This window comes from Cupressus sempervirens, chromosome 2 (genome assembly GCF_028749045.1).
Source record: "Cupressus sempervirens isolate cs-2001-9-10 chromosome 2, ASM2874904v1, whole genome shotgun sequence".
In the NCBI taxonomy this organism is placed as follows: Eukaryota; Viridiplantae; Streptophyta; class Pinopsida; order Cupressales; family Cupressaceae; genus Cupressus; species Cupressus sempervirens.
This window is the reverse complement of record NC_143119.1, coordinates 440,782,535-440,808,566: the sequence shown is the minus strand read 5'-3', so window position 1 is coordinate 440,808,566 and position 26,032 is coordinate 440,782,535. Positions and strand designations below refer to the sequence as shown.

The window sequence follows — 26,032 nt, the reverse complement described above, 5'->3', positions numbered from 1 at the left end:
TTAAATCATACGAGTTTATGATACTATGTGATATTCTCTTGAACTTGCTGTTATGATTTAATTTTAATATTTTAAACTTTTGATGTTGAACATGAAATATATGATGGTATGATCACGATTCATGCTGTTGTGATTACAAATTTTTAAGCTTATGGTGTTTTTGTTGTTTTAAAGTTTAAACCATATGATTTTATGATACTATGTAACATTCTAATTTTCAATCATGCTTCCTAGCTTCTTAAAAATGTGTGTGTGTGTGTGTGTGTGTGTGTGTGTGTGTGTGTAGATATAATTTTTACATGTTTTTGTACTAATACACCCAAACCCCTTTCCAAAGTTTTGCCATACCAGTGAACCAGTTCTTTGTAACCAAACTAAGAACCGAACTCGTACCATAACTTGGATTTTATGTTCTATTAAAATTAACTTTAGTGTCACTATTTTATTTTATGTTTTTTGGAAAAATAATTGATATTTCTTATTTTCTATAGTTCAAAATTAAAAAACAACTAATATAATTTTATAGTTAAAAATTAAATTTATTTAAGGTCAATTTGTTGTTGAATTGTTTTCCACGTTTCTTACCTTAACAAACTTGTTCCAAATTTTATTGTTGCCAAATTCAAACTCAAACTCAAATCTTGTGACTTAGGCATACAATTATATCAAGCATGTTTAACAAAATTACACAGCAACTACAGTGCAGTTTATGGAATAACCAAGGAAGGAAATTAAGACATGCCCACAAAGTTTGACACAACAAACCAATACAGGTGTATAGAGTGTGTAATTTTACTCCAAAACTCACATTTATGCACAAGAATATAGAGAAATCAGCACATGCATTATATACCTATGATCAAGATAGGGTATAACTATTAAATAAGGATAGTTAAAAGCATGTCCTTGGTGTAAGATTCTGACTATTTCTTAAAGTAACACAATGCAAAGCGAAAATTTGAACATAGATATTTTCACATTCTGGAATATATAAGATATACAACCAAGCTATACTATTTAATATATTTTGCAGTCAGGTCTATCCTTGCATGTGCTTGTGTACATTAAACATTATTACTGCCCAATGTAGCATTAACCATGATATGAAATAGAACAATATCATCCACTCATGGCACCATAGCATTGAAACTGACCTTGAAGCGAGCATGAAGGGTAAGCAAGATATCATTTAGTAATGAGGATGACCAGAACGGATCTGAAAGCTCACTGGCAATTATTGCTTCAAGTTCATCAAATGACTCATTTGGACTCTGCATCCATATCAAAGCCTTTATGATCGCCGCCCGCACATAGACACACTCACATGCAACAGTGGTGCGCACTGCCTCCATGAGAGATGCTAACATACTTGCAATGGTCTCTTTACTTGAGGGTAATGGAGCAACTTTTGTCTGGGTACCTGCAGTGTAATGTCAAAAACAATCAGCTGTATTCATACAGTCTATACATACACAATTGAGTGGGATTAAAAGAGCAAAGCAGCCCATGCATATCTTGAGTGAGGGGAAGAAGCCAAAGACATAAAATGCATGTTTTTACCACATTTCATTACACGAACGCAAACATTTCTGACATTATCTTATACCAAAGGTACTTCTCCATGGTCCGATATCATTTAATATCAAAATTATGCTGACCAAAATTTTCATTTTAGTTTATATTTTCAATGCATTAGACAACTTGGCCACATATGATACAATTATACAACAAACTTCTTTCAGAATCTTGATTCATGTTCACTGACACCAGATGTTACAAAATTCAGAAAAATGGGAAGTTTTCTCAGAAATAAGGCTTCACAAATTCATCTAGACGAATGTTAGGTTACATGAATAGCACTCACATCATAAAATTACAAATGTTATGGAAATTTGAAAATCTATACCATGATTCCCATTATTACCATTTTATCCAATCATTTCTCACTCCATGCAATGCATGTCTGAAATATCCCAAACCGGATATTTGCTTTATTTTTTCCCAATTTATATTCAGAACTAAAAATATGCAGATGTATTACAAAACACAATAGAAACCAGCAGAAACTCCCAACAGATATTAAACCCTTCTTTCTAAAAAAATTAATCAGGATATGAGCATATGAAAATGGGTTAGAAACCAATAATATAAAAACCAGTAAACTCTTATACAACTCCTTAAAACACGTTATTGCATTATACAACAGCAATATAATAACCAGCACTGAAAATCCAATCTTAAATACAGTTTAACAGTCAGATTGGAATACTCAGAGAAGAACATGTAAGCACATACAAGACACCTAAAATGATGTCTCCACGGACAATGGGTTTGGGTACACTATCTGCCGACACGAGGGACTATGTCCTCACACTGGCTGAAAGTTGAAGCTTTCCGATTACTCTCCCAAGAGAGAAACTGAAATCTGAATAATAAATCAAGCATATCCAAGAATGAGCCTCCTTCCCTTTTAATACACAAACTGACTCTTTGACTCCCCTCTAGCTCTCGTCTTATTCCCCTATGACTCTTCAACTTCCCTCTGGCATTCTCTCTGATTCTTCCTTGACCTTTAGCCATGCACACACCCCCCCCCCCACTTATAATATTAAATTGCTCCATTTTATTCCAGCTCTCATAGATAAATTTTAATACTATAAGGGTATATCTGAAAATCCTCTAATGTCCCAATAAGGGACATTACAATGTCCATTGTAAAAAGATATACAATTAGACTGTATCTGCTCTATAAATTCAAAAAGCACATGCTCAAAACTATTCAGAATTGAATAAATCTAAAGGTTGCATCAACTCCATCTACATATCAAAAGGATGGAAATTTGAAAAGTAAATATAGTTCAAATTCCCTGGAGTAGACTCGTGTAAATATGCCTACAAGTGTAAAAACTTGATCATCCACACAAAGTGGCATCATTGCATTACATTGAACATGAACATAAAAATCAATTATCCACTTGATTTCACACGCGCGCGCGCGCACACACACACACACATATGCATATAGATATGTATATACACACATATATACCAACATATATATATGTACATCCATATATGTATGTATGTATATATGTGCATATAGATATGTATACACACACATATATATACATATATACCAACATATATATATATATGTGTGTGTGTGTGTGTGTGTGTTACACATGTTGATAGTGTGCATTGTGTAAGCTAGTTTGAATCAACATAAAACTGATAATGAAAACACATATTGGAATTAATCAGATGTATGGTCATGTAGTTATCTTATCGATTAACATGTCCTAAAAAAGAGATGCTAGGCTTTTGTTTCCAAGCCATATCGGTATCCCTTTCTTTCAATACAATTCATTGCATGATCAAGTGGCAAAACATTTGCACTAACCAAGTAGAATGTGGCTTAATCAATAAAGATTTGACTTTGGTGCTGGAAATTTCCAAGCTTACAGATATTTTCTCATAAGGATCATAAGGTTTGTTAAATGAAACAAGTTTTTAAAGACATACATCACTGGCAAGCAAGTTTGGGCTCGTTTTATCACTATCAGGTGTAATGGGAGTTAGTTGGGTACAAGGTCCATGGGTTATATTATATATATCATCTCGTCTATTCTTGATTAGTTGACTATCAACTCATCAAGCTTTCTATTGATTAGAAAAATCATAGAAACATAAGGTGTGATCGGAAATAGCACCTTCATAAGAAGAATTATCTCTATGTTCAATATCTGTTGATTCAGACAATCCCATGCTTCCATTTTCCAAAAAAGCTTCAGGATGGCTGTCCTCATCAATTGCATAAACACCCAAAGAAAATGCTGCAGCTCGACTTTTTCCCATCTCTTGAACTACCCTTGCTGCTGCATGTAGCACTGGCCTGGAGAAGCTCCGGAATGCCGATTCCAACCTGCATAAAAGAGTTGATATATTGAGAAGATTATCCTGAAGTTAGTAACAAAGGTGTAAATAAGTGATTACCTTCTCACGACTAATTTGATTAGAGCCTGTGGCCTTCTTGGTCTTGGAGCAGGTCGCTCATTTTGACCTTTTGGAGGAAGTCCATCTTTAGATTGAGTTGCACCGCCCTCTGCTTGTGAAATATTTTCTTTCTTAAATGCTAATGCAGGTGCCTCCGGTAATTTGAGAATTTCACTAGTTAGCCTAGCCCATCCTGCAGCCCGCTCTTCAGGCCTATGCAAGAATATATGAGACTAAAAGAAAATACAGCTTATATGAAAAACATAATGTATAAATTACTAAATTATACAAACAAATAAATGGTGGATATCCTATTGCCCTGCTATTGAACCAAATGTAATTTCTGCACATCGTTAAACAATAACATCCACTGCCACATTTTAAGGAAATCAAAAATACCTTTCTGTATTATCAAATTTCCCAAGGATGCACATGATGGCCTCAAAACAGACCCTCTCACTTGGATCCAAAAGTAACTGATAAAGAACAGTTGTAAATTGAGATTTTATGTCGGGCCTTTCTGCACAGAGTATCAGCTTGTTGAGTATCCTGATATGGTAATAGCAATTAAACTACCTTAAAGGAATAAGCATAAAAATTTCCAAATCAAATGAGAAACAAAGCATGCACTAACCATCCAGCACACGAGCCCTGGACAAAGTAAAACATAACCTGGCAAGGTACACCCTAGCCAGAACATCATGTAAGTGGAGAACCTCCTGTAAAGCACCTACACACAAAACTAAAATTTTGAGGGCAACAAGTAGTTTCATTCGATAATGTTTTCACAGAGCCCAAGTATAAATAACCTGGAGATCATTTTTAAAAATGCGTAAACAAATTAAGATGACACTATATCATTTTACTTTTATTTGAGGTTCCCTTGTAAGACAATTTAAACTTAAAAATTTATATAATAATAAGATGGATAACTAAGATGTATAATTTTGTTTTGATAATTGTTACAGAAGGTATCCTTGCAAAGATTATGAATATTCCATGTTAGGCAACCCACAACCACATTAGTCAACTGGAGATTTGAACCTTTGTAGCAACATGTTCACACAATGGGGTGAACCCCTATATAAAATATAATATTAGACATAATTAATATAGTTATCAATTCACAATATCTAAGTTATATAATAATATTGAATATAGCTGAAATATAGCAAGAGTCACGAATTGAATAATATACTATATTGATATTGTTATACACCTATATAAATATAATATTCCAAGTTTTTCAATGGTGATTGTAGCAAATGAACACACAAGTATTTGTAGCATCATCTAGTTTACAGATAGAGCATTCTAAGCATACAAAAGGAGGCATCACATTTGCAATCCACAGTTGAGAAAAGCAGGACAAGAAATAACCTTAGTTCATGTCCACCACATTACAAGATTTTTTTTCCAGTGCCTCTAAACCTATGCTTGATACTACGACTTACAAGAAATACAACATCTCCAACACATATCAAATAGTAGGCATAACACAAACATATGGCTTATAGAACACACCTCCAGGAAGAGCAAGCTTGGCTGCAATAACAGAAAAACAAGGATAAAATTATGTCAAATGATTTGAACGTAAGCATCAGAAGTAATAATGCAATAAACATTAACACTACAAATTACAAATAGTCAGCTTTAAGAACATATGTAACTTGACACCGATTAACACATCTCACAAGAAATATACCAATAAGAATGAAATATTCGGAATAAATTTGGAAAAAGAAAAGATGCCCTGTTTAAATTGTATCTAGAATTTTGAAAGAAATCAAACCACACAACTTAGATGAATTGAATAATTGATCCGAAGCAGAAAATGAGATGGTCAGAAGATCACTCACCAACAGTCATTGCCACAGCATATGGATCTCTAGTTGCTATATCAGAAGCCATTGCCAATGCATGTCTTACCGCAACAGGATCAGCAAATGAAATCCTAAGGAAAAAAGTAGATTATTATTTTTTGTCAATGAAAAGAATTGCACAATAATAGGAGTAAAAGAGGTGTCATAATATGACACCACCCAAAGAACAGCTATACAGTTATTATAATTGCTGTTAAGATGACTCCTTTTATCTTTTAATGCTTCCCTAACCAAGTTACCATCTGAGATTTGCCATATACTTTAATTTATTTTTTCCAGATTTTATAGTCCCACAACAATGGCAGCAGGAATAAGGTTTTAGTTAAAGTTAAATTTTCATTGGCATGTAACCTTTTTGCGCTGACTATGGATACCATCTAGAGACCAAGAAAAGAAGACATTAAATATAATGCACAAATAGATTTTCTGGACTCTATCCAGTGTCAAAGTAAGAAATTAAGTGTCAATGTATCCAAAAGTGAATGTATTTTCCTACTATCCTGAAAACATTACCAGTGCCCCACGCTGCAGGGTCCTAAACAAAATGACAAGTTTTCACAAACATAAAGCCATACCCTTGTACAGCTCGGTGCAGAAAGGCTGGATTCCCAGGATCTAAAGGCAGTCGCCTCAGAGAACTAATGGCCGCATATTGCAGATTACTTTGGATGGCAGACTGCGTTAACAACACAACAAGAAAAACAAATAGCATTGTCATAAAATGGCTAAAGCAGAATGAGATGAAACAAAATTAAATATAGAATGCAATGGTCAGAAGCAGTCAATTTAATAACCTAACAAACAAATTTAGAATATTTAATTAAATAAACAAGTTACAAAACCCAATGACAGAACACACCCACTCAACGTCTTCAAAACAGGAAATCCATGCATTGGGAACAGCATACAAGAAGATGCAATAGAAAGATTGCAAATTTACAATGACATAGAAATTTGGCATATTGATTTGGCATTTGGCCCTTACTTGTACCAACATAATATGCACCTTGTGGTATCCTTATCTTTCTTAAAGTTAAGATTGCTGAACGGTGAAGTAATGGCACCTTAGAAGTCAAATAAAAAATTGGATATGAATGATATGGATAACCTAATCTTTTAGGAATGTGGAATTTATGGGCGCATATTCTCTTTGCTGTTGCCAGCACCATACTGCTCTTTGATAATGATAACACTTTGCAACCAAACATAACAGAAGGCATTGAGAATACAAAAATGAGGATAAAATAAGAGCATGCAGCATAAAAAAAAATTAGTCAAGTTGAACATGTTATCTGGCATTAATAAACATAAGAAGAATATCCTAGCTTAAGCTGTATTGCATAAGTTTGGAATGTGTCCACTACTCTGAAAGATCCCAAAAGGATCCTTTCACTGAACTTCTATAAATTTTAATTTAAAAAATAGACTTTCCTGTGCTTTCCTTGTGGTCTTAGAGAATTAGACAAAATTTGCACAAAGATTGTTTCTTCGTTTTTTTTTCCAGATATAAGTAAAACAATAATTAACAACAATAGCAAATAATATAATATTCAGTCAACCAGAATAGCTACAAATCATGCCAGGTATGATATGTGACCAGTATGGCAGCAAAGGTGTTTACAAACAAGGAATGATGACACCAGCTGCAAGAATGGACCAGCCACACACTAAAAGAGTAGAGATGGCTGATGTAAGCCAACCAACAAATCATGTGTCAGCTGAAAGGCAGCCGTACAGCTGCTATAATCATGCCAAGGCAGCAAGAAGATTCCAACGTGCCAAACAAGACCCTCAACGTGCAATGCACAAGCATCCCCAAACGCTGAGCTTAACAATCTTTGTCAACTACTGAAACAATAGTGTAGAATGTTGCTGAAACCATCTATTGGGGTTTGCATCCCAATAGCCAGGCTCTAGGGTTTGTATCCCAGTCCTCTAGAATCGCTCCTCGGAGCAAAATCGCAAATACCAAAAATGAAAATGTAAAAGATAATGAAAGAATGAGCCAACATCTCCTTTTATCTCCCTCTCAAAGCCAATCGAACCCTAAAGGGAGAATATGCCTTTCCCTTTATTATAAAATGACATCTTCTCAATTAAAAGGCCTTTATGTATAGAAAAAACACCCCTTTCCTCAAATAACATAACTCTAGGTGCCCAAAGGTCTCTGGATGATGAAAATAAGTTATAATATTCAAGACCTTTCCAACGAGCTATAACATGTAGGCCTGCCTGACTAGATGAAGCCAAAATCCCCTTATTACTCCAATTAGCTATATAAATAGCTTTATTTTAATTTATTTAAATGCAAACTTAGTATTTCCTTTTATTCAGCTAGAAAGCCAAGTTCAACTGGAAAGCCAAACCAACCAAATAATCACTAAACGGGTCATGTCAATTGCGCAATGTGGGCCAACTAGCAGTCCCGTCCCTATAAACTAGGGATGCTCCTAGAAACTAGAGAATATACCCTGTCAACCTAAAATTGAAATTGTATACTGATCCCGAGGAGCCTCGAATTTGATCACTGCCACAACCTCCTAAATTTTAGGAAAATCCCTAAAATTAAGGAACTACGCCGACTGGCTCTCAAACTGACAATAGAACCAACTCTAGTCATTGAGTATCTAGTATGAGTCTTTATCCACCATTGCTAGCCTACGAGACTCCAATAATAGGCCAACTCTCATGATTCTGCCAATAAACTAGAGAAGGGCCATGATGGTCCTCCCCTCTTGAAGATGATTGCCCACAAGCAACTGCAACGCAAGATGCTGCAAAATGCACTCACCCTCCTAGGTGGCGTCCTCTATGGGTAGACATCTCGAGCTCACCAAGTACTCCCGAATCACCCTACTTCTCAATTGTCTCTCCCTGACCTCCAAAGTCTCCTCAAGGACCAAAGCCAATTTACCCTCTTCATCCAAAGGAGGTAAATCGTGTGATGTTGTAATATGTTGCCCCAGTGCCTTCTTCAAGCATGACACGTGGAACACATTATGAACCCTACTATCTAATGGTAACTCGAGCTCATCGGCCACCTCTCCAACTCGCCTAAGTACTCTGTAAGGTCCATAAAAATGAGGCTTGAGCTTTTTAGCTCCTCTCTGTTTAAGGGTGCTCTATCTGTAAGGCTATAGACAAAGGAAAATCATGTCACCCACCTCAAATGCTCTCTTTGTCCTATGTTGATCAGCATACATCTGCTGATTCTAAGCATGCTACAAGTTCTCCCTGAGAGATCTCATGATAACTTGGTTCTCCTGCAACCAATCCTGTGCCAAGGGAACTTTGTTCACTGAAAGCCAAATCAACAAAAGATAATAACTCATAGCCATAAAGAGCTCTAAAGGAAGTCATGTCAATGGAATGTGGTGCATAGTATTACAACAATATTCGCCCAAATATAGCCAACGCACCCATGCCTTCTGCTAACATATAACTATAGACTAACTAATATTAGAAATATTCTAATATTTACAATAGATCACAAATAGATAACCATTAACTAATAATAGAAGTTTGTCTATTATCGTAATACCCTCCCTTAGTGGTTAATCTATCCACAATACCAAGCTGCCCTCTTAATTTAACAAATAATCAGGACCAAGAGGCTTGGTGAGAATGTCTGTAGTCTGCTCCGTGGTAGGAACATGCTACAAGTCTAGAGTCTCATCTTCAAGTCGTTGTCATATGTAGTGACAATGAACATCCACATACTTGGTTCATTCATGGAAGACTGGACTCCGTGCTAATTTGATAACACCTTCATTATCAACAAACAAAGTGGTCGGTCCTGTTGGTGACATCTACATATCCCTAAGCATCTGACAAAGCCAAACAACTTCACAACTTGCCTTGATTATCCCTTTGTATTTAGCCTCTGTGGAGGAGAGAGAAACTACCTGCTACATCTTATAGGTCCATGTGACGGCATTGGTTCCCAAACTAAACACATATCCGGAAGTTGACTTTTTATCGTCAACAAAGCCTACCAAATCTAAATCTGTGAACCCATTGAGTCTATGATTAGAACTTCGATAGTAAAGAAGTCCAAAATCTGTAGTGCCCTTCACATAACAAAGCACATGCTCTACTACCATCCAATGATCAGCCTTAGGAGTTGTCATAAAACGTGAGATGTAGTTCACTACGAAGCTGAATACTTGAGACCTTTCTCCATGGGTGTTGATCAGACTTGCAATCCTGAATACAGAAATTGTCTAACAGAGCCCCGACATATTTGGACTGAGAGATGAATATACCGGAAGACTGTTGCCAAACCTCAACACCTAGGCAATAATGCATGAGCCCAAGGTCAATCATATCAAAAGACTGGCATTAATTCTGTTTGATTCCCTAAATCAAAGATGTCGAATTGCCAGTGATGATCAAATCATCCACAAAAATAACCAGAAGGATGATGTCATTGTCTGTAGTCTTGATGTACAAATTTGAGTCAAAAGAACTCCAGTGGAAGCCTTGATCATAAAGGTATATGAATTTTATGTACCATGCCCGAGGGGCCTGCTTCAAGCCATTGAGAGTTTTCATTAATCTGAGAACTGATGTTCTTTATCGGCAACCTTGAAACCAAGAGGTTGCGTCATGTAGACCTCTTCGTGGAGATCACCATTCAGGAAAACACTCTTGACATCCATCTGATGGACCATCCAGCCACACTGTATTGCCATGCCAAGGACTAATCTAATTGTGCTCATCTTTGTAGTAGGGACGAAGGTCTCCTCATAATCACTTCATTGAAGCTAAGAAAAGCCTTTTGCAACTAAACAAGCTTTGTACTTATCCAAAGTACCATCAAATTTGTATTTGACTTTGTAAACCCATTTGCAGCCAATGGGTTTCTTCCCTGGTGGAAGATCAGAAAGGACCAAGGTGTTATTCTTTAGTAGGCTCTGGTGTTCAAATGTCATGGCTTGTTCCCACTCTCGAATTGCTTTAGCCTCGGAATATGTTTGAGGTTCAAACACACTGTAAATGTTGGACATAAGAGCAAAGTTCACAGATTTTGTAAGTTTTCTCTTTTTCCGAATAGTTCTCCCATCAATGAGTTCATCATCACGAAGATTAGCAAGTGTCTTAGCCCACCACTTAGACCACAGAGGAGAATGACCAACATTAGTATCAAGAGATGCTCTATGATCAAGTTCTTCATCTGAAGAATTTGAAGCAAACTCTAATGAAGCATCTACAACTCTGAGTATCCTTGCAAGAGAAGCTGGAGGTGTCTATACAAGGATCACTTGTATAATTGGAGCCACAGGAGCTACTCGAGCCCTCCCATCAAGTGGACCTAACAGAGGCCTAACACCCAAATCATGAGCCTTCATACTGGTTTGTTGGATCAGGAACAAGAGAAACAAGCACAAATGACACTCTCTGCTCATCAAAGACTACATCACGACTGTGCAGGATACGAGATGTCTCAATGTCAATCAAGCAATAGGCTTTGTGAAGACTATTGTTGGCCATGAGAGCAAAGTTAACAGACTCTCTAGGTTTGCTCTTTTTTCGAGCAGTTCTCCCATCAATGAGCTCATCATCACAAAGATCAGCAAGTGCCTCAGCCCACCACTTAGGTCGGAGAGGAGAATGACCAACATTAGTATAAGGAGATGCTCTATGATCAAGTTCCTCATCTGAAGAATTTGGATAAACTCAGGTGAAGCATCGACAAATCTGGGTGATCCTGCAGGAGAATCTAGATGTATATGTATAGGAATCACCAGTATAACTGGAGCCATAGGAGCTACTAGAGCCCTCCCATCAAGTGGACCTAATGGAAGCCGAACTCCCAAATCATGAGCCTTCATAGACTAGTCTGCTGGATCGAGAACAAGAGAAATAGATATGAATGGTCCTTGTTGCTCATCAAAAACTACATCACAAGTGTACAAGAGACAAGATGTCTCAATGTCGATCAAGTGGTAGGCTTTGTGAAGACTACTATATCCAGCAAGCATGAGTTTCTAACTCTTGGCATCCAACTTGGTGTGTGACGCATTAGGGATCCAAACAAAAGCAAGAGAGTCAAAACCCTTCAAGTGATTGTTTTTGGGCTTGCGAATTGACCCACCCTCTTTCAGAGTCTTACCTGTGACCGCTATTGTGGGTGACCAGTTCAAAAGATAAACTATTGCGTTAACTGCTATTATCCAAAACTTCTTCGGAACATGTTTGTGTTCAAGCATGAATCTAGCCATCTTAGTGAATTTTGTTCTGAGATTCAACTACATTGTTCCTATTGTGTTATGTGGGGTGTGGTTAACTGGCATTTGATGCCATGAGTATCCAAGAAGCTAGAGAATTCATTAGAACAAAATTTCCCCCCCCCATTATCTAACCTAAGAGTAATAATGGATTTCTCAGTTTATTTTTCAACTTAAGGTTTAAACTTCTGAAATACAGGAAATGCATCTAATTTCTTTTTAAGAAAATACACCCACATTTTTCTATTGAAATCATAAACAAACAACAAAAAATACTTGGACACGAGAACAGAAGGAGTGGGCATATGGTCGCAGATATCGGCATGAACAAGTTGAAGTACCTAAAAAGCTCGCCATGAATCGCCTCTAGTGAAAGGTGTGCGATGTTGCTTCCCAACCTAACATGCATTAGAAACTCCAAGCTGTTGAGTCTTAATCCCTTGCAATCCGAAAACAAGTTCTTCTCAAGCAAGTTGAGAGAGATAATGCACATTTAAGTGCCCATACCGCTAATGCTAAAGTGTGATAAAAAAAGATCGCCGAGGAGCCATAGCTAAGTCCCGAAAAATCACCAAAATCAATAAGTCTGAAAAAACCATGATCCTTGAGACCCACTACAACAATAGATTGAGTCGTCCTATCAATGATGGTACACTGATGTGAATTGAAGGTGACATCCAATGTACTCTTCTTTGCCACCAAAAATAACAGAATCTGAATAAGGCTGGTAGTCAATGAACCAATCTCTATAGTGGGTGAAATGACAAGAGGCACTTGAATCAATAAACCAGCAGACAACTTCACATGATCTGCAGGTCTTTTAGCCATGAAAGCGTATAAGGCAGATTCTATCTGCTCAGTGTGCTTTGCACTATTCGCTTTGGGCTGCGAACCTGATTGCTTAGATTGGTCAGCTAAGCATTTCTAACATTCAACCTTCATGTGACCAAACTTGTGGCATTAGTTGCATATTCGTTCTTCTTCGAGGAGCCTTCTAAAATTGGAGCAGATGACTTCTATTGAGAAGACTATTGCAACTTGCCTTTATCCTTTTGAAAGGATTTAGCAACAAAGGCTTGCTCTGTGGAGGTGGAGCTGGAACTGTTACCAAATTGTTGTTTCCACCAATCTTGCTAAACAGAAGTGTGCAGAGATCCGTGAACTTCGGATCAACACCAGTAGAAGTGATGTTGAGAGTCTCGATAAAATGCTCGTAGGACTTGGGCAAACTTTTGAGGGTTATGACCACAATGTCCTCTTCCTCCATCTTGTGTCCAATGGCAAGCAACTGATCATGGATTTCCTGAATCCTATTCAAGTGTTCTTGGAGCGATTTTAACTCATCCATGATTATAGAAAATAGAGTGTTCTTGAGAAAAAAGGCTCTACTTTTGTCTGATGTCTTGAAGTTTCTTCAAAAGCTCCCATATCTTGGCAGTTCATTAGTGGATGGAATCTGAGGGAGCTAATCATTAGCAACAGATAATTTTAGAAGCATCACCACCTCCTGGTTATTGAGATCCCATGTATCCTAATCAATACCAGTTGTAATCAGACGCTTTGTAACACACAAAACAATCTTATCGATGTTCCGATATTCAATGATTGCTAGTATCCGTTGCTTCCATATGCTATAATTCCGACCACTGAATTTTGAATTGCCTTCGAGCAAAATATTTGAAAGAGATACCATAGCGCATTTTTCATATCTGTGAAGGCACATTCTTTGAGACAACAAATGGAAGACCCTGAAAATTTGAAGGGGTACCTCGAAGAGAGCTTGAAAAACCCAGAAAGAATATGTTGTCAATTTCTGGATCCGTTGGCTCAAAATTTGAGGCACAATAATTGAGGCACACAGAAAAATCTGACAACCCAGTTGAGCTCTCGAAAAACCAAGAATCTATAATTAGAAAAAAAATTGAGCCCAAAAACTAGGGTTTTCTATCTAGCCGACCAACAAAGGCGAATTTAGGCAAAAAAATTGCAAAATTTGGGTCGAAAAATGGTGGATTCAACAAGCGACCAATGCTAGAAGGTCGCAGTAATATGGGGAGGAGAGACAAGGGCAAAAGACACATGAGCTTGATTTTTAGAGCCACAAAAAGATGCCTAGCGCGAGCATATATACACAAAAAAATGACTCCCAAAGGTCATGCAAATAGAGGGAAAAGAGGAACCAATTTTTCCAATTGCAGGCATGACAAAAAATGACCATGAAAATGCATGGAACAAAGCAGAAGACATGATTTTTTAGTCACAAACATGCAAAAACGACCATTAAAAAATAGACCTTTGCTATGAATAGGTATGATTTTTGACAAAAAGTCCAAACAAACCCTAGTTTGAAGCAAATATCTCAAACAAATAATTACGAAAATAGCTTCTAATAATTTTGGAAAAGAAACTATTGTTTTCGAGAAAATTCAAAAAACCTTGCTCTAATACCATATTACGAAGCAATTGGTAAAATACCAGCTTGTTATTAACAGAGACCGAGAGGTCAATATATACAAAAGAATTGAACAATGTTTCCTTAGGAAACGATTGCAAATAATAGAAACATTCTACTCTAGTTTAAAGAAAGCTACAAAAAGCTAACAGATCACTATAGACTAACTAATATTAGACACATTCTAATATTTACAATAGATTACAAATAGATAACCATTAACTAATAATAGAAGTTTATCTATTGTCATAATACCCTCCCTTAATGGTTAATCTATCCACAATACCAAACTGTCCTTTGAATTTAACAAACTTATCAGGACCAAGAGGCTTGGTGAGAATGTCCGCTGTCTAATCTAAGGTAGGAACATACAGCAAGTCTACTATCCCATCTTCAACCAGTTGTCATATGTAGTGACAATGAACTAACACATGCTTGGTTTGTAATACATAATATGTACAAAAAGGTGAAAGTCAAAAATAGAACTTGAATCAGCATTTCAAAATGTTTTAGGAGTGATATTGGGATCAAACAATGTTGCCCCCTATCACTTGTTGAAGATTGTAGCTGCGATAGAAATCTCTCTCTCTGATTTTGCTATTGAGAAAACATCTCTATATTGTGTCAATAGTTGGAGAAGATATTTATGATAATATTTGAGATGATATTATATAAAAAGACATGTCATGCGAAGAGTCAAATGTTTGGAAATATGAAGAAACTTGTTTTTGGAAATTGAAGAGACCTTCGGTTGTGATATAAAGGGTCTCAATTGAATATACATATGTGATTGCTTTGTGTGTTTATGTATTGTATCAAGTGGAAAGCATTGTACTTGAACATTTTACTATCAATAAAAGAGATATATTTCGGGTGTGGCTGGATTTTTCCCTTCAAGTTGAAAGGTTTTCTGAGGATAATTTCTAGTGCCTTTTTGTGTCTATATTTTCCTACTTTTTCCTTATTGTTGTTCATCATTATTTTTGGGCTAAACATTAACATCGTATCAGAGCCAAGTTAGATAACAGCATTTAAGGAAGTCTATTTTGACTAGCTCATGTATTTGTTGTGATTTTATAAGTGTTTTAGGCTATTGTAGGTGTTGAGATTCTAGTAGCAGTGAGATATCTTATTCTTACAGATGTTCTCTGTTAATGTGTGAGGTGTTGTGATGGTTATTTTTGTTTACAATATTCTAAGTTTTATTGTATTCCACATGTATCTGTCACTGCTCACTAGATGGTGTTACTATACTTGACATTGAGTGATATGAACCTATTGTAGGCCTCTATCAATCTCCATCAACCCTTCTTCCTCTAGTGACTAAGGGTGTTCTTTATGTTCAATGAGTATGAGACGACATGACACGGTAACGGTATGACTAAGTAACATCTGACTATTTGCATCATGGAGTTAATTCCGCTTTGTTGGCTTCGATTCATTTGCATTTGAATACCATTATCATCAATGTTATTGTTTCATTTAAAAGATGGATTAAAGTAAAAGCTGGTGTGTCTATTGTTATTCCAAATGGCTTGAGGTGAATTGATTTTGTCCTATCTATTTCCAATAATTATGAAGGTTCATCGTTTTTTTTAAGAATTTATCATGCTCGTTGGCAGTGTTCATGTGGCAAACGCCATTCTCCTTCCTTGGTTGTATTGCTTTCATATTAGAGATTTGATAAGTGTAAAAGAATGTGTGATTGTTGAGATGGGTCATCATTCTCGTAACTGTCATGGGTTTTTAATTATGTCAAAAGCGATGTCTTGTGTGTCATCTACCGTTTTTGTATTGCTAAGTTGTCATATACTGTGTTATGATATTAATGCATGCAGTTTTGTCTCTAGCAAAGAGAGTGGCGTTATTGAATCCACTTCTTACATTTCTGCTTCAACTTTTGGGGTCATCGTGTCTATTCGAACTGGAGGGTCTTTGTTTATTATTGCATATTGGTTCAGTCTATGTTTTTGGTCAATCATTTATTCATTGTAAGATGTGAGATTCTTTTTTGCTGTTATGTATCAAACATAAAGCTTTGATCATAACATGATCACTTGAGTCTTGAAGGAAAGGCCAGTGTGCAGTGATATATGTATATGTAATATTGGTAGTCTGTTTTGGTTTTTTGGTTTTTTCTAGTGAAATATACTTTTTGAGATTCATTTTTCAAGCTATCTGGATATTATATCAATATTTGTGAAACTATGATTAGAAGGATCACCAAGCTTATTGATTGATCATTGCATAGGATCAAATCATATGCATCTATCTTTTTGCAAAGATTTTAGTATTTGTTCTAATATATTTCTGAAGGATCACCAAGCTTATTGATTGATCATTACATAGGATCAAATCATATACATTGATCTTTTTGCAAAGATTTTAGTATTTGTTCTAATATATTTCTGCTTTCATGGATTTCACTTCAATGATGATTTGTTGTCATCTTTGTTGGGCACAACGCTTGATCTTCTATAGTTGTTTGTTTGTAAGATGTGCCGATTTCAGTAATAGAGCTAGAATGTTTATGCTTTAGGCTTGGTAGATGTTGTGAAGTTGTTGATGTCTGGTTCCGGGTTGGGATTTTTGGTCTGGCTGTAATGTCAAGGCTTATTGTTCTATCTCGCTTTTAGGCCGTTTTGAATTGTAAACTTTACTCTTCCGTATTAATAAAATCTAAATCATTTATCAAAACAAAATGCAAAATGATGAGGGTATCCAATAGGGATAATTTTTTAAATGAATGAATGAATGAAGGATTTTAATAATGTCCACAAGGCCAAAGCAGCCTATGGGACCCACCTACTAACAACTAGCCTAATCCTGCTGTAATCCTTTGACTAATTCTTCTCTTCTTCAGTGTATTATGATGATCAAGTTTGCGGTCTTATCCAATTGCTTTTCCTCAAAGAGGTGGCCCATACTGTTGTTTTCTAACATCTCTGAATACCCGGATCTTATGTCATACACCAAGCATTCCATGACAAAGTGATGTTTTGTTTCAATGGCCCCCATGTCACAGAATAGGCAAGTCCTATCTTCCCATTCCTCTTTTGGCACTCTCCATCTACTCGTCTCGCATCTCAACTAGTGAGAACTAGTTCTAAGCTAGGCTATAAGCATGTTGGCCTTCCACTTAATTGTCACGCCTAAATACGCTTTTTCCTCGTGGCATGTCTTGGGGTTAAATTCCTTAACATAGTGAGATTTTTTCCTCCCCATGTGCCTTTTCCACATGATGTTACAGAATCTTTTGCGAACAAACTTCTTAATTTCTTCAGTATTATCCAAGCAGTTATGGATGTTGACCTCCCACTTTTGCATCCATTTGTTATTTTGCTTCATCCATGTGTTTTTTCTACTTTCTAGCTTTTCTTCAATGACTAACTTAGGCCAGTGATTATTTCCCATGCCCTAGGTTTTCTTTAAGTAGCATTTCAGCCAAACCATTGCAACAACTTCCAAGAGAAAGACACCCACTTCAGCCAATAAGATCTCATAAGGCACTGAGGTTTTGATTTTGAGGTTGCTGATGATAAGGTATTTTTGTATTCTTTCTACCTATCTCTATTTCTGATCCAACAAGCTGCTGCCCCAAATTCCACATCCATACAAAATTACAGGTGTGACAAGTAGCCCAAATAACATTTTCTTTGTCTTCCAATCCCAAAGTTTTGCATTCCCACACTTATTTTGTAAAGAATACAACCCCTTCTAGCCCCCTTGAATCCTCTTAGATCTGCACGTTTCCCAACTAAGTTTATTCTGGAAGTCTATTCCCCAGTACTTGTATTCGCTCACAATCTCTAGCGGGTTACCCTCAAAGAGAAAAGTGTCCAGGGGTCTCTTGTTTATTTTCAACGAGAAGATCATAACTTTGGTTTTGATGGTGTTAACTTCCATACCCACCTCCTAGCAAAAGCTTTCCAATGCCTTCAAGTGCTCTCTCAAACCATTAGTTGTCTTAGCGATAATGATGAGATCATCCACATATAAACAATACTTTTATCACATAGCTAGCTAGCTGAACCCCCTTGCCATTGGCACTATTTAACCATGCTTCCAACTTGTCAATGTAAAGCCCAAACAAGGTTGGAGATATCGGGCATCCTTGCTTGACCCCTATGTCGCTACCAAAGCATTTTGATAACCCATCCATAATTTTGATTTTGGCCTTAACCGGTTCATATAGTTTGTGTACTGTTGTCCTTAGCACTTTAGGGATTCCCAACTCTTCCATTCTTTTCCAAAGTTTGTGACGAGGTACTCTGTCAAAGGTTTTTTTGAAGTCCAAAAAATAGCAAAAAGCCTCATCCCTTGGAGTGTCCCATATTTTCTCAACTAAGTATCTAAGAGTCAGCCCATGATCAATAGTGGAGTGTTTTGATCTAAAGCCCGCTTGTCCCTTTGCTCTTTTCTCCTTTGCTTGAGCCCATTTACTAATTTTTCGTTCTACCATGCTTCTAAATAGCTTGTCGAGAAGGGGGTTGATCATGATGGTCTGATAGGTAGACGAGTTGTTTGTGTCTCCACTTTTGTAGATCGAAACCACCACATTGGTCGTCCAATTTTTAGAAAAACCCTCTTGATTGGTACTATTAAAAATACGGTTGATATGAGGTGCAAGCAAATCACCACCCCATTTTAGATATACAGCTTGAAGCCCATCAATATCCATCGCTTTACCTATCGCTAACCTCCTTATGTCTTCGGTGATATCATCAATGCTGAATAGATCTCATGTGTGCATGGTTATTGGGGTACCATGTTCGTCTTGCTCGCGTTCAAAGAGGGCTTTGGCATATTCCAGCCATTGTGTTCCAGTTATATTATTCTCTCTCCGCTTCTTTTTAGGTCCAAGTTCATTCCAAAACTTCTTGGGGCTGTTTTTCCTGAGATGAATCAGCTCAAGTCTTCTTAAGATCACATATTGTTCCTTCTTCTGTCTTAGCAATTTGATATACTCATTTTTTTCATTACTCTTTTGTCCTCTCATATTGTTTTTTGCTCTCTTGTATTCATAATCAAACCACGGGTTAGTTGGGAATGTATTCTTAGTACCTCTTTTGGGTTTAGATCTTTTACATTCCTTGAGAGCCTTGTTGATAATCGGAACGAGGTTATATTTGTCCAAATGATGTTGTTTGGCAGCCTTTGAGTTCTTTTGCTGATTGTTAGATATCCTACTAAGAGAGTTTCTAAAAATTTCCTGATTTTCTTGTGTCATTAGGATCCTACCAACCAAAGGACCTTTTCTTTCTTTGTAGATCTGTCAAACATTTTGTTGATCTTTTATGTGAGTGGCCAGCTTGAGTGAAATTGGATTATGGTCCAAATTTAGACTACTGGGCATTCCCCTATCTCAAACTCCAATATCTTTGAGGTGTAGTTTTGAGAGCAAATGACATAATCCACTACATTTTGTCCGTTGTAGGTTTTGCAAGTGATGTTTCCTGAATTAGACCATTTCCTCACACCGTTGCAAATGACCATGTTGTGAAGGCAGTAGACACCCAATGATTATGCCCCAAAATGATTAGCCTTGCCTTCATCATCCTACGATTACCTCTCCCAATGTTTGACCCCCTCTTCCTCTAACCATATTGGATCACTGTTTTCTTTATGCCCTCTTTCAAGATTGAGAGTCTAATCATTTGCTGTCCTAGCATTAAAGTAACCTATGAGCAGAATTTCACCTAAGGCACTAAATGTAGAGATGTCCTTTTTGAGCAAGGCAAACACATCTTCACGGTCTAGGTGCTTCTTCTTATAAAACCGTGATCCTTTAGAAGCAAAGTAGCATGCTACCACCCAAATAGAAACCTGATTTTCAATTATTTTTATCCAAATGTATTGGTTGTTTGCATCTTCTTTCTCTGTATTAATAGATTTGCCCCATGTTTCCTTAATCAAAATGGTGATACCTTCGTGCCCTTTGCCATTTTCCATCCTTTCATTCCACACTGAGATTTCTCTCTAACCCTCTATCTCTGGGACCTTGCAGCCATCATGTTCATGTGTCTCTACGAGTAGGATAATGTCTTTGCCCCCAACTATGGGCCCTAACCTAAGTCCTCTCCTCCATGGGTAGCCTCTACAATTCCAGCTAATTACAATTAAGAATTCTTGGGTGGGCCCAAGTTCCAATTTATCATATGTTATTTTGTCACTAATATGGGCCTTCCCATTTTGCAGCCCCACCCATTTTCCATTTTCTCTTGTTGTTTTAACTTTTTCCCATACTTTTCTCCTTTCTTCTTGTTGGGTTATGCTAAGATCATCGTTAAGGTATATATGTGTTCCTTTGAGAGACCTCATAATATTGTTTTGTCTTCTGCATTCTTCATCGTCACCCTTACGTGTCTATCCTTGCAACCCTTTGTCGACTTTCCAATTCTTTGTGTTTGCATAACCGCTCCATTCCACTCGAATTGGTCTTTAAGGAAGTCCTTTACTAGCTCTTTTGTGGTTTCTTGTTCACTGTAGTCTCTTAACCCTTTGATGATGAAGTTTGTTGCCTTCTCGCTCATCTCTTTTTCTTCCTTAATCTGGCTCCTTTTTTGTGTTCCTATGACTTCACTGAGCATGTTCGTTGTCCCCCTTACTATGCTGGTCCATGATTTGACTTCTTCCATTTGTTCTCTTATCCGATTCCCTTTTTGTTCCATGACGGCCATGGCAAATTGCGTTTCTTTGATTTGCAGATTCTCATCTCTGCCTCTATCATTTCCTCCTCCCATGTATCCTGCAGTTGTTTTTGTCTCTCCTAATTCTTTCCTCAATAGGATCAGCTTGTACTCCCCTCTTTCCAAGTTAAACTACAGTTTTTGAACTTGCTCTCTAAGTATATTGACCTCTTTTGTTTGTTAAATATTAACAGTGATATTCATACTGGTCTGATAAGTGCAGACCTCACCTTAATCTTCTCCCCTTATACCATTTGAAAGCATTGTATGTACTACACTAGGAAAATAGGATTGGCGGCGAACCTTGGAAATAACCATGTTATGTATTAACTATAACTAATTGTTATGTTAGTTAACATTTGTGTTATTTCCTTCATGGGCTCTGATTTCTACAAGTGATGTATGGGCCGACCTAGAGAGGGTCATGTCCCATGCCCTTTGGTCTTGGTATAAGGGGTGGGTGTTATTGTAGTTTAAGGACACACAACACAATGAAGTTTGCTCTTTAAAACTATACTGCCCTATACGAATTACTGTAGAGACAAACAAGTTTCAGAATAACATTTAATATTCTGAAAATTACATTTTACATTCTTTAAGAAGAGGATTAAAACATCAATAAATATAAAGGTATTATCTCAAAACTGAACCTATAGAATTTGCAGAAACTTTACATGGTATCAGAGCTCCGGTAATCGAACCTAGGCTCTGCATATTAAATAATCAGACTTGATATATATCTAGCATCATTCTCCTATCTTCAATGGCATGCACAATCAGACCCAAGGACAAGTTTGATTAGAAAGAACACTTTGATGCCTGGAAGTTCAGAATCATGATGATTCTTGAAGAAAATAATGAAAAACAATTTGTTGATTCATAATCTAGACAACCTATTGTTGAACCTCATAAATCTATCTGGAGTTAAGGAAATAGGAAAGCCATTCAGATCATATTAAATGGAGTAAAAAATGATATAGTACCCATGCTAACGAAACATCAAACAATATTTAATATGATGAATGCATTACTAAATGCATATGAGGTTAACAGTGCAAATAGAGCTCTTGCACTAAAAAGGCAACTAAATCACATACAAATAAAGATGGGAGAATCAATGAATTCCTACTTCCTAAGGGTTGCCAGCCCAAGAGATGAACTTTCAAGTATAGGAACCATCATTAATGATACAGAACTAACACTGATGGCTATAGATGGGATTACCAGACTCATGGGAAACATTTGCACAAGGAGTATGTGCTAGAGATAATCTTCTTGACTTCAATAGACTTAAGGGAGATTGTCTTGAAGTCAGGAAGACTGTCTTTAGGAAAAATCTAGAAAACTTAAGAAAGGAGGAAAACTGAAAATAGAAGATGAAGAACTTTATGTTCTTAATACAAATTCCTATAAAGGTTAAAAAAAGCATTTCAAGAAAAAAATGGGTAATCAAAAGAATGATAAACCTAAGAAAGATCTATCCAAAATAAAATGTTTCAGATGTGAAAAGTTTGGACACTACAAATCAAATTGCCCTGAGAATTCTAAACAACAAGTGAACTGTACAAACATCACTAGGGAAGAAGATAACTATGATCCTGAGAATCGCGTAATGTATTCGGCACTATCAAATGAAGTCTCAAGTAAAGCATGGGTGATTGATAGTGGATCTTCTCGACATATTATAGAATACAAAGAAGCACTAGACTCTGTGTAAGAAAAAGTTAATGGCAAAGTCACCATCAGTGATAATTTAGCACATTTCATCAAAGGAATTGGAAATTGCACCTTGAAACTAAAGTCAGATAGTTCTCTACTTCTCAAATGAGTACTCTATGTACCAGGAATAAAAAGGAATCTAATCTCAGTTATGACACTTGAAGATGATGGACATAATGTTGCATTCATAGACAGTAAAGTCATAACCTGGGCTAAAAACTCCTCAATTAAGAAAGCAAAATTGATTGGCCAGAGAAAAGGGTATTTGTATGAATTAAATTCAAAATCTAGTCGACCTATTCAAGCCTTAATTCATGAAGTTGTGGACATAAATGAACTATGGCACATAAGGTTAGGACATCTAAATTTCAAAACTTTATCAACCATGGAGAAGATGGTTACTGGTTTACCTAAACTAAATAAAGATCACTCAAGCATATGCAAAGGATGCGCTCTAGGTAAGAATACCAAAAGTCCATTTCATGATAGCACTAGAAAAACTAACAATGTTTTGTAATTAATCCACTCAGATTTATGTGGGCCTATGTCTATTCCTTCTCTTGGAGGATTATGGTAGTATATATATAGTTCATAGATGACTTTTTTAGGAAAACTTGGATTTACTCCTTAAAATGCAACGAATCGGAAGAAATCCTAAAGAGATTTAAAGAATTTAAAACCTTAACTAAAAACTTATCAGGATATAAAATTAAAACTCTTAGAACTGATCATGGAGCGGAATACACCTCAGATTTGTTTAAAAGGTTTTGTAAAGAAACAGGAATTAAGAGGGAGTATATCGTTCCTTATAACCCACAACAAAATGGGGTAGCAAAAAGGAAGAAAGAATAGAACAATTATAGAAGCTGCTAGAGCTATCATATTTGATCAATATCTAAAATATTATCTTTGGGCAGAAGCCTCTTGTACTATTGTCTATATTCAAAATACAAGCCCTCGCTCCTACCTTTGAGATGAAACTCTTGAAGAAGTGTTTACTAAACTTAAACCCAATATAAGTCATCTTAGGATTTTCGAGTGCCCTATATATATATCCATGTTCCAAAAGAAAAGAAAACTAAGTTAGAACCCTCCGGGAGGAAAGGTATTTTTGTAGGGTATAGTGAAACATCTAAAGCATATAAGATTTTCATACCTGGACAGAAAAATATTGGACTTAGTAGGGATGTAATTTTTGAAGAAGATTTAGCATTCAAAAGAGCCCTAAGTTCTGAAGAACCCTCTCCTTTACCCAGTTTTGAAAGAAATACTGAATCTAAGTCTCAAAGTGAGAACATGGAAGAAATTGAAGATGAAGTTCAAAACCTTTATCTTGAAGAAACTCAAAATTCTAAGAAAAGACCACTTTGGCCATTAAAATAGTAGAGGCAGCACAAGATTTTGTTGCATCTTCTAGAACAGTCGGAGAAAGCAAAAGACCCAAAAGATTTTCTAGTTATACAGCAAACATGAATGATTTGTCTAAATCAGAAACAACCAATATTTTAGATGTTATTAAATATACAGCTTGGAAAGAAGCTATGACAAAAAAATACCAATCAATTATGAAGAATGATATTTCGGAAATTGTTCCAAGACCTGAAGGAAAATCTGTTGTTTCTTCCAAGTGGATATTTAAAATAATGCATGCTACTGACAGTAGCATTGAGCCAGGGGATTCTCTCAGAAAGAAGGGATTGATTATGAAGAAACCTTTGCTCTTGTTGCCAAATACACCTCTGTAAGAGCAGTCCTAGCTATCGCAACATCAAAGGGATGGAAAGTACATTAGATGGATATAAAAACAACATTCTTGAACAGAAAGATTACAGAAGAAGTATGTTTGGAGTAACTTGAAGGATTTGAAACTCATGAACGTAACGGTTTTGTTTGCAGGCGTAAGAAAGCTCTCTATGGGTTTAAATAGGCTCCAAGGGCTTGATATAGAAGAATTGATAAGTATCTCACCGGCTTAGGATTCTCCAAAACTGAAGCCAATCCAAATCTATATTATAAACAGGATAAAGATGATATGGTAATTTCGATACTATATGTTGATGATTTACTAATAACAGGTGATGATCATCCCATAGGTCAATGCAAGAAAGATCTAATTAGAGAATTTGAGATGAAAGACTTGCAACTCCTTCATTACTTCCTAGGACTGGAAGTACGGCAGAATTCTAACAGCATTATACTTAATCAAGGTTAGTACACATTAGATATTTTGAAGAAATTTGGAATGTGGAATTGCAAGTCTATGTCTTCTCCAATGGAGACTAATCTACATAAACTTAAAAAAGCAGCAGTAGAATCACCTTCCATAGATTCTTCTCCCTACAGACAAATGATTGGGTCCCTTATGTACTTGGTAAATACAGGACCTGATATTTGCTATGTTGTTAATGCCTTAAGTCAGTTTATGTGTTAGCCAAAGGAGATTCACCTAGTTGCAGTCAAACACATTATGAGATACTTACAAGGCACTCTTAATCTTGGGCTCAAATATGAGAAAGTTGACTAAGATTTACATGGATTCACTAACTCAAATTGGGGTGGAAGTGTTAAAGATAGAAAAAGTACTTCAGGATGTTGTTTCATTTTAGGATCAGCAACGATATCTTGGATATGTAGAAAACGGTCTTCACTAGCAAAAGTTCCACAAAAGCCAAATACATTGCAGCAATGATGGCCTCTCGAGAAGTGGTTTGGCTTAGAAAGTTACTTGTGGGATTATTTGGGCAAGCCATGAATCCTACAATTATTCATTGTGATAATGAGAGTTTCATCAAGCTTTCGATGAATCCAATTTTTTATGACAGATCCAAGCATATCGAAATTCCTTACCATCATGTAAGAAATATGGTAGATAGGAATACTGTAAAATTAGAATACATTTGCACTACAAATCAAACAATAGATATTCTCGCCAAACCTCTCTCTAGAATGAAGATAGATCACTTCAAGAAAAGACTTGGTATGGTCGAATTGTAATTCATTTGTATTCTTTAAATTATTAATAAAATTATTTTATTGTCAGGCTATTGACTGTTATGGGCTCCACCA

The 26,032-nt window shown here is 36.4% G+C and overlaps 1 protein-coding gene across 1 annotated transcript in view; it reads right to left on the bottom strand.

Annotated features, from left to right (window-relative positions):
- The window catches only part of LOC149572967 (SH3 domain-containing protein), a 122,734-nt gene that overhangs the window by 63,772 nt on the left and 32,930 nt on the right, over positions 1 to 26,032 (bottom strand). Inside the window, exons 7-14 of the mRNA XM_089814098.1 lie at positions 6,452 to 6,552; positions 5,853 to 5,947; positions 5,518 to 5,538; positions 4,628 to 4,723; positions 4,393 to 4,513; positions 3,994 to 4,206; positions 3,711 to 3,922; positions 1,155 to 1,420 (exon numbers count right to left, since the gene is read on the bottom strand). Of these exons, the coding sequence (XP_089670224.1) occupies positions 1,155 to 1,420; positions 3,711 to 3,922; positions 3,994 to 4,206; positions 4,393 to 4,513; positions 4,628 to 4,723; positions 5,518 to 5,538; positions 5,853 to 5,947; positions 6,452 to 6,552 (1,125 nt within the window). The remainder of the gene's footprint in view (positions 1 to 1,154; positions 1,421 to 3,710; positions 3,923 to 3,993; positions 4,207 to 4,392; positions 4,514 to 4,627; positions 4,724 to 5,517; positions 5,539 to 5,852; positions 5,948 to 6,451; positions 6,553 to 26,032) is intronic.